Genomic DNA, 10,115 nt, shown 5'->3' with positions numbered 1-10,115 from the left:
AAAAAGGAAAGAGTTCTCCCAAAATCATTCCTGGAGGCAAATATTATTCTGATACCAAAACCAGGGAAAGACACAACTAAGAAAGAGAACTACAGGCCAATCTCCCTCATGAACATAGATGCCAAAATCCTCAATAAAATCCTAGCAAATAGAATACAGCAAATCATCAAGAAGATCATACACCATGACCAAGTAGAATTCATCGCAGGGATGCAAGGATGGTTCAATATTCAAAAATCTGTAAATATAATACACTATATCAATACAGTGAATATTAAAAACCACATGATCATCTCAATTGATGCAGAAAATTCTTTTGACAAAGTCCAGCATCCATACATGTTCAAAGTCCTACAGTATATTGGAATGGAAGGCCTCTACTTCAATCTGTTAAAAGCCATCTAGACAACCCAATGACTAATGTAATTCACAATGGGGAAAAACTGAAATCTTTTACTCTCAAATCAGTTACAAGACAAGGATGTCCTCTATCACCCCTCCTCTTCAATATAGTTCTGGAATCATTAGCTAGAGCCATTAGAGAAGAGGTAGAAATAAAAGGAGTAAGAATAGGTAAAGAAGAAGTGAAACTATAATTATTTGCAGATGAATTGATACTTTATTCGGAAGACCCAAAAAACTCCACTAAAAAACCACTAAAGTTGATAGACAAATTCAGTACCATACAGGACACACAGTCAATATCTAAAAGTCAATAGCATTCCTCCACACAGATAGCAAATACACTGAGAGGGAAATAATACATTTTACAATAGCCCCGAGAAAAATTATATACCTTGGAATTCATCTAACTAAAGAAATCAAAGATCTTCTCATGGAAAATTACCGTATTTTGAAAAAAGAGATCGTAGAGGACTTCAGAAAATGGAACGATATTCCCTGCTACTGAATAGGAAGAACTAACATCTTGAAGATGGCCATACTACCAAAATTATTGTATAGATTTAATATATTCCCTAGGAGACTACCAACAACATACCTCCCAGACCTACAGAAATTGTTCCAAAAATTTATCTGGAATCAAAAAGACTTAGGATAGCAAAAGCAATCATGGCTATCAAAGACAAAGCAGGAGAAACTACAATTCCTGACTTGAAGTTATACCACAAAGCTACTGTAATAAAATCAGCATGGTATTGGCAACAAAATAGACCTGAGGATCAATGGAATAGATTAGTAGATGCAAAAGCCTCTAGGAATGCACTCAGCCACCTGATTTTTGACAAAAGGGCCAAACACACTTACTGGAAGAAAGATAGTCTATTTAACAAATGGTGCTGGAAAATTTGGCTCTGTACATGCTGAAGACTAAAATTTAACCCAGGTCTATCGCCATGCACTACACTAAAGTCAAAATGGATTAAAGAACTTAACATTAAAACAGAAACAGTAACTCTCCTAGAAGAGAAAGTAGGAGGATCTCTTGAAGACTTAGGTGATAGGCAAAGAGTTCATGAACAGAAACCAAATCACACGGGAAACACTTGAAAGAATTAATAACTGAGAGCACCCTTACTGAGAAGTTTTTTCACGTCAAAAGAAATGATCAACAAAGTGAAAAGACAACTCACAAACTTCAAAAAAATCTTAACTAATAAACATTCAGACAAAGATCTGCTCTCTAGATTTATAAAGAATTAAAAACATTAGGGCCTCTGAATTTAAAGACCCAATTCAGAAATGGGCATTTGAGATGAACACACACTTCTCAGAGGACGAAATTAAAGAAGCAAATAAATATATGGAAAAATACTCCACATCACTAGCCATCCATGAAATGCAAATTAAGACAACCCTGAGATACCATCTCACCACAGAAAGATTGGCTATCATAAAGAAATCAACCAACAACAAATGTTGAAGAGGCTGTGGGGAAAAGGGAACCCTTCTCCACTGTTGGTGGGAGTGTAGACTGGTGCAACCATTATGGAAATCAGTGTGGAGACTCCTTAGAAAACTAGGACTGGAAATCCCATTCAAGCCTGCTATCCTCCTACTGGGAATTTTCCTGGAGGAACTGAAAGTGTCATATCATAGTGATATATGTGTACCTATGTTTATAGCAGCACAATTTGGGATAGGCAGATCTTGGAAACAACCAAGATGCCTGTCACATGCAGAATGGTTGAAAAAGATGTGGTACTTTTGTATAATGGAGTACTACTCAGCTATAAAGAATGATAAAATTGAAGCCTTCATATTTAAGTGGATGCCACTTGAAGATATACTTATTAGTTAAATAAACCAGACCCACATCTGTAAATCTTGTATTATCTCCCTAGTATAAGGACTTACAATTCCATATGTGGTTAGGTTTCTAAATTTCTTTGTAAAATATGTAAATGCTTATTTCTACTTTTATATAATTATTTTTCCTTTGTATTATGTAAGGACTTAAAGTTCAACATATCAATATCTGATGGAAAATACCTGTTCCATGATATGCCAAGTCTTTGATATTTAGACAGATAGGGTAGACCTGCATATATTGCAAGTTAATAATTAGCTTCTCTTTCAAGGTCAGTGAAGACTCAGGACATAGGAGAACCTGTACTGTAACAACATGTAACTCAGTTGTGCTCAAAATTTTCTGACCAAGAAGATTATGGAGCCACAGAGGAACATGTTCAATGATGTAAAATGAGCCTGAGGAGAGTCACATGGAGAGAAAAACATTTTCTCAAGCTTTCACAGAGAGCAAATTGGTCAAACAATGGCCGTGACTTATGCTCATATCAGACTCTGATAAAAGGATGTTCAGAGGGTTGTACAGGGCTACAGGGTAAATCTTGAGAGTACTTGGCTGACCTTATGAGATATAAAAGTTACATTTCTTGTTATGTAGAATATCTGCTATATTTTGGTCTTAACCACCCAGCAGAAAAGTATAAAAACAAGGTATACAGAGTAAATCCATATTAATACAATGAGCTGTAAAAAGCTCAAGTCAATAACTTCTGACGATAACCCACTAATATTATAGAATGCTAGGCAGTGTTAGATTGTTTAGTTGAATGCAAACACCTATAGTATTTAAATGACAATACAATATTCACCTCTGACAAGACAAAAAAGCACACAAAGGAAAGACCATTTTCTATTTATACATACAAAATAGGATAAATTTCCAGCTTCTTTCACTTAATTCAATGAGAAGAAAGAGGTATACTAACAGTGTTTGGGCAGAATATCCTGTCTGCTTCTTGTACTGTGAATAACCACTAAGAAGATAACAATGTACAGTGTATTGATTACCAAAACTGTCCGATTTATCAGCTGTAAAATAAATAAATAAATAAAAAGTAAAGCTATATTAATACACTGAGGTGTAAAATGCTTGAGTCAACAACTTCTGATGCTGCCAGTCCTATGGATAATGCACTACTATTATGGACTATATTGGAATATTACTGGTCTATATTGGAATATTTGCTCAATTCATTCACCTACAATATTTAAATGGCAATGGAATTTCCATTTCTGACAAATCTAAACAAAGAAGTTGGTACAAATGAAGGACTATTTTGTATCTGTATATAAATATATAACAGATATTCAGCTACTTTCTCTTAATTCAACAAATTGAAAGATTTTTACTAATAGTGTTTAAGGACAGGATATCATGTCTGAACCCCGTACAATGAAGAACCACTAAGACAACAATATGCAATATATTGATTATTGAAACTGTCCTACTAGTCAATTTTGAAATTGTCTCTTTGCTATTTGTTTCTCTATAAAATTATTTTAAGAAATAGTGGAAAACAGGAAAAAAATGACATGAAAAATGACAATATGTAGAAGCAAAATTAAATCTCACAACTGCAGTTCACTGCAGAAGTCCAGTAGACAAATGATAAAGGAAAATGTGTCACACACCTGAAATGATAGCAAGCAAAGTAAAGAAAATTCCATGTGGCCACAGAGGAAATAAGATCAGAAATTATCTCTCAGGTTAAAAAAATGATAAAGAAATTACTCATAAAATTTAGAGTAGAGATAGAAAAAGCATGGAAAATGACAGGAAAATGAGAAACTGAATGAGCACAAGAGGAAAGAAATAGAATGTATGAAATAGATGCAAACAGATATTCAGGAAATTGAAAATTTCCTTGAAAACTGGTTAAACTACTTGAATTAAACTAAAGACAGACCTTGAAAACAGGATTACAACTAGCTCTCATGAATGTAAAGAAAAGTTAAAAATAAAAAGGCCAGGAAATCACAATTCAATAGCTGCCAAATGATGCAAATTATACTAATATAATACTGATAGGAGTCAATTAAAGAGTCAACACAAATGACATTAAAAACTCATTTGCTGAAGTAATAGCAGAAAATTTCCTAAGCATGAGAAAAGAAACTGACCTACAGTATGTAAGGCATACAGAACTCCTATCAGCTATAATCAAAATAAGTCCACATCAGGATATATAATAATCAAGATTCCCAAAGTCAGAAAAAAAACAGAATATTAAAACTGTTAGTGAAAAAAGGCAGAATACTTATAAAGCAAAGCTCATCAGAAACAGAGCAGACTTCTCAACACAAGCCCTCAAGTCAAGAATAGCATGAAATATTTTAAATCCAAAAACAAAACAACAAAAAAAAAAAAAAACAACAACTTGGAATCCAGATTGCTGTACTCTGCAAAACTATCAATAAAATTTAATGGAGTGATAAGATGTTTTCATGGCAAATAATAACTGAAGAAATTCATGACCACCAAACCAACCATACAAAGATTAATGAAAGATACTCTAAACAGAAATAAAGGTGAAGGGGCCAGGGAGATGGCTCAGTAGAATAAATGCTTTTCCTGGCAAGCACAATGGCCTGAGTTCAATCCCCAGTTCTGCAAAATGGAAAAAGAAAGAAAGAAAAGAAATAAAGGTTAAAAGAATTCTAAGAACAATAGAAAGAAATAACTATGTAGGGCAAGAAATTAGCCAGAACAGGCTGTGGAGATAGCTCCATGGTCTAAGTACATGCCTGGCATGTGCAAGGACCTGGGTTTAATTCCCTGTACTACATGCTATACTGGCCCTCAAAGCCTGGGAATGCCATGCCAGGCATAAAAATGAGGCACAGTGGCACAAACCTGTAATGCCAGTGCTGGGGAGACTGATACAGGATTACTACTATGAATCCAAGCTGTGTAGCAGTACCCTATAAGAAAGAAAGAAAGAAAGAAAGAAAGAAAGAAAGAAAGAAAGAAAGAAAGAAAGAAGAAAACCAACATCAAGAAAAATAACATGCCAAAGATAAGCCAATACATATCAGTTATAATCACCAATGCAAATGGACTGAATTGACAATTCAAAAGAAACAGAATGACAGAAAGGACCAAAGAAAAACATCAAACAATATGTTGTATATAAGAAACATATTTAACTAAAAAAAATATAGACTGAAAAATCAAAGGAATAAAACAATATTGCTTGCAATAGGAACGCAGCAAAAAAAAAAAAAACAGGAGTAGTTATTTTGTTTGCATACAATGTAAACTTCAAACAAGAATGATAAAAAGAGATTTTAAAAAAGGTCATGACATGTCCTTTAGGGAAATCTTCAAAAGGAAGAGATAATAATGATATATATCAAATGTGAGAGCACCCAACTATATAAGATAAATATTAATGGACACAAAAATCAAATGAGCAATGACAAATTATATGGATGACCATAATACTCTCTGTCACAAATAGGTAGATTAGCCAGGCCAAAAAGAAAAAAAAATCAGTAAGGAACTATCAAAATTGAACCAAACTTGTGAACAAATTAACTTAGTACATGTTTAAAGAGTGTTTCACACATCACAGTATGTATTCCTTCTCACTTGCAAATGAGAAATACTTTAAAATACACCGCTTACTAGTCCCTAAAACATGCTTTAGGAAAACAGAAGATGGGGCCAGGGAGATGGCTCAGTGAAATAAGTGCTTCCCTGGCAAGCACAAGGGACTGAGTTCAATCCCCAGTTCTGCAAATAAAAAGGAAAAAGAAAACACAAGTATCAAAATCATCCGATTATGTCTGAGAATAGTATAATAAAATTGGAGATTAATGGCAAAAGAAATGGCAAAAACTTAACAAACATATTTAAATGATACCTACGTGAACAACCAATGATTGTTCAATATAATTACAAATTAAATTAAAGAAGGTATTAAACAACAAAATAATTACAAATTAAATTAAAGAAGATATTAAACAACAGCTACAAATAATGAAAATATAGAGGCAACATAACAAATCAAGAAATGTAACACACCATATCAACTGAGCCAAAGAGAAAAAAAAATCACATGATCATCTTAATAGATGAAGAAAAACTTTTGACACAGACTAGCATTCACTCCTGATAAAAATCATACACAAAATCAGAATAGATGGTCTTTATCTCAGTCTATAAAATCCAGCTATTGCAAAACAAAAGTCACCATCATACTAAATGATCAAAACTGAAAACTTTAAAATCATGAACAAGACAAGGATGTCTGTTATCACCACGACTATTTAGTATGATTCTGGAAACATTAGCCAGAGCAATTATTCAAGACACACAAATAAAAAGAATAAAGAAAGGAAAAATTTAAATTGTAACTATTCACAGATAACATGATACTTTACATAATGATCACAAAATTTATACTCAAGGACTTCTAGATTCAATAACTGAAATCAGTTATGTAGCTGTAAACAAAGTCAACATTCTAAAATCAATTGCATTCCTGTACACAACCAACAAATTCACTGAGAGAAAAATTATTTAAACCACATCCTTCACAATAGCATCCAAGTAAATGAAATACTTAGGAATCAATGTCACAAAAAAGTTAAATGTTGACATAAATTGAAAATTACAATTCTCTGATAAAAGACAAAAAAGGATATAAGATAAAGAAAGATATTACTTGTACATGGAAAATTAAAGCCAACATAGTGAAAGTGGTCATATTCCTGAAATTGTTATATAGATTTAATGCAATCCCAATCAAAACACCATTAGCATGCCTCACAGAACTAGATAAAACTCTCCTAAAATTCATTTGAAAATAGAAGAGATTTAGAATAGCAGTCTCTATTCTAGAGATCTAGAGTAGCCAACAAAGATAAGAAAGGAAGCATTACAATCCCTGATTTGCAAATAAACTACAAAGCTACTGTGATAAAAGCATGGTACTGAACTAGGGCTGGCGAGATAACTCAGTGGTCTAAAGCACCTGCTTAGGCAAGCTTAAGAAGGCGCAGGTGACCACAGTTCTATCCCAGGTACCACATGCCTCACGTGGGTAGAGTTCATGAACAAAACTCAGACTGCACAGGATATAGTTCGAAGAATCAACAACTGGCATCTCATCTTATTAAGAAGATTTTTCAAAGCAAAAGAAATCACCGACAGAGTAAAAAGAAGACCCACAAACTGGGAAACAATTTAGCCAATTGTGTCTCAGACAAAGGACTTATATTTAGAACATAAAAATGAATGAAATAAAATCACATTCCCCAAATTCAAAGACCCAATTCAAAATGAATTAAGTGGAGTTTTTTTGTTTGTTTTGTTTTGTTTTGTTTTGTTTTGTTTTGTTTTGAGGCAGGGCATGGCTATTTAGTTCAGGATGACCTTGCATTCTTTAGAGTCAAGGCTGGACTTGAACTCATAGTGATCTTCTTGCCTCAACCTCTTGAGTGCTAGGATTTGCCACGGTGTGCCACCAATGTGGCATCAAACAAGTTTTTAAAATATCTGATGTCCTGGGTACTCCCAAGCTTTTCAGTTTGCAATTTCTACAAAGGCCTCCAATAGGCAGACAAATGTTTCTCCCTTGGGCTAAAAAGTTTACTATATAAAATAATAATTGGTTTTAAAGATCTTAAGTATCCCATTTTAATCTCTGATTTTATTTTAGTCTTGCTGGACTAGTTTGAAAAACTAGACAGTACATTTCCCTTTATATTTCTATTTCATTTTCATATAACTACCAATAAAGTAGTTTTTGTGGCTGGCTCAGCCCACCAAGGGGATGGGGATGGCATGGCATGCACTGCCAGAGATGGAACCATGGTGCCTGTGCTTGCCTAAGCTTGCCTAAGCAGGCACTATAGATCACTAGGCTATCTTGCTGGGCCCCCAATAAAGTAGTTTTTAATGAGAAAAATACTAAAAATAAGTAAAATACAATTTAATCATCCAAAGCATTTTTAATTAGTGCTGTTTATGTTCACAGAAACTTCTATCTTTTTTTTTTTCAGTAACAGAGATGGAACTCAGGACCCTGCACTTGCCAGGCAAGCTCTTATTCTACTGAGCTATCTCCCAAGCTCCTGTTCACAGAAACTTCTGAATTGCTTTTTTTATATATCTTTGTTCCTAAGAGTATATATCACAGGGTTAAGGAGATGGGTTAAAACAGAATAAAAGAGAGTAACAATATTCTGCATAGGCTCAGATGCCAAACTCCCATCAATGACTAGTACTGAGCAATACAACAGAGAAACCACTGCCAGGTGAAACCCGGGGGTGATAAAAGCCTTCCCAGCTGCTGAAGAGTCCTTCAGTACTGCTTTACAGATCAAAGCATAAGACACCATGATGAAAAGCAAGAGAATAACAAAAGGAAGATAATTTAAGGTAGAGATAACAAGGTCTACCAGAGGAGTTTTTCTGCAACTTAGGGTGAACAGAAGACCTGGATCACACAGGAAATGATCAATTATCCTGATGCCACAAAATGACACTTTGAAAATGATGATGAACATCAAGACCCACAGGAAGACAAGTATCCAGCACCCTAACAAAAAATCAGTGCAACAAGATCTGGTCATAATGGATGGGCAGTGTAGAAGGCTGCAGATGGCAAAGTAACAATCAAACACTATTTATATGTGAATCCAAAAGATCTATGCCAGCTACCCCTTGGTGTGACAAGGTGGTGCCTCAGTACACAAGAAAGTATTGATATGATTTTCTTTACCATCATTTGGTGCTTGACCTAACAAACTTGATAGTGAAGAATCAGATATTTACTTTAAGAGCTTCATAACTTTTACTATTTGATTGCCCAGTTCAGAGACCAGTACAGGGATGTACCTAACACATGCTGAGCAGGAGCTGCCACAGTAGTAGGCAGATTCCTCCAATTTTTTACAAAATGGAAAACTAATATTAGTAGAATGCTTTCAATGCTGTTCTTATGTGTATAAGATTCTTGTTCTGATTACCATTCCCCAAACAACCCACATTTTCACCCTAATCAGAGCTTAGAAAAGTAGAAAAGTTGGGAGAGAAATAATTTAAAAGCCTGAGATCCTAGAGATGCTAGGCTAAAGATATATGCAGTATTAAGGCTTCTTCATTTCTCTTGTGTCATAATTTAGTTCCAATGATAGTCTAAGAAGATACATTGGTAAACATATTATGTATTTGATTTCAACATCATAGCCAATTGTCTTAGTATGGACAGAAGATTCTCATATCTGTCCAATTTTTGCAAACTGCTAGGAAAAATGCACTATTTGTATGAAGTTGTAGACTGTTAAGGTACAGGAGAAAAGCAATGGACTTAGAACCACTGAAAAACCTAGGGTTTAAATTACAAGATATTTCCTCAACTGCAGAAAGCTTTTCTACTCAATTACATAAGCTTTTCTCCAGCTCCTCTAACTGTAAAAATGGATAGAGCAACATTTTCACCAAAAGATGTTTTACCTTAATGTCTTGAATATGATAGTATATAGGAATATAGAGAGACACGGAAGCTGGAAAATCAGTCTAAGGTGTGTAGATGGGGCCAAGCCTCAGTGCCTAAAGCAAACAAGCTACCAAGGATAGTCCTGAGATAAGCATTCTGACTGCTTAATGCTGGCTACTAATCACTAGGCAACCTTGTGTCATTTTTTTACTAACTTTGAAGAGGTATAAATAAATGTTACATTGTGTTAGCACATGAATCTTGCCCATCAGGCAGACTAGCTACCAGCTAGCCCAGTTTTTGTCTTCTGTTCTATCTTTCTTATTCCTGTCACCATATCTCCCCAGGTAGAACCATTCACAGTAAGACCAATGGATTCTTACATAGGAAGTTCTTCAT

General features: G+C 34.5%; 1 protein-coding gene across 1 annotated transcript; it reads right to left on the bottom strand.

Annotated features, from left to right (window-relative positions):
• Nucleotides 1-8,379: 8,379 nt before the first annotated feature.
• Nucleotides 8,380-9,712, bottom strand: LOC101573414 (olfactory receptor 11G2-like). The gene is made up of 2 exons (XM_023704153.1): nt 9,664-9,712; nt 8,380-8,900 (listed from the first exon to the last, which is right to left on the bottom strand). The coding sequence occupies exons 1-2, from the start codon at nt 9,710-9,712 to the stop codon at nt 8,380-8,382; spliced, it is 570 nt and encodes a 189-aa protein (XP_023559921.1).
• Nucleotides 9,713-10,115: the final 403 nt, after the last annotated feature.

This window comes from Octodon degus, unplaced genomic scaffold (assembly GCF_000260255.1).
Source record: "Octodon degus isolate 3935 unplaced genomic scaffold, OctDeg1.0 scaffold00189, whole genome shotgun sequence".
Lineage (NCBI taxonomy): Eukaryota > Metazoa > Chordata > Mammalia > Rodentia > Octodontidae > Octodon > Octodon degus.
Note: the sequence above shows the minus strand (reverse complement) of the source record. Positions and strands in the feature narration are given on the sequence as shown.

What these genes read in the sequence shown, in the direction of transcription:
- LOC101573414 (XM_023704153.1), bottom strand. Translation starts at nt 9,712, where the DNA reads ATGTTGCTCTATCCATTTTTACAGTTAGAGGAGCTGGAGAAAAGCTTA. An exon ending in GGAGCTGGAGAAAAGCTTAT is followed by an intron (nt 8,901 to 9,663) that starts GTAATTGAGTAG and finishes ACATATAAATAG; the next exon opens with TGTTTGATTGTTACTTTGCC.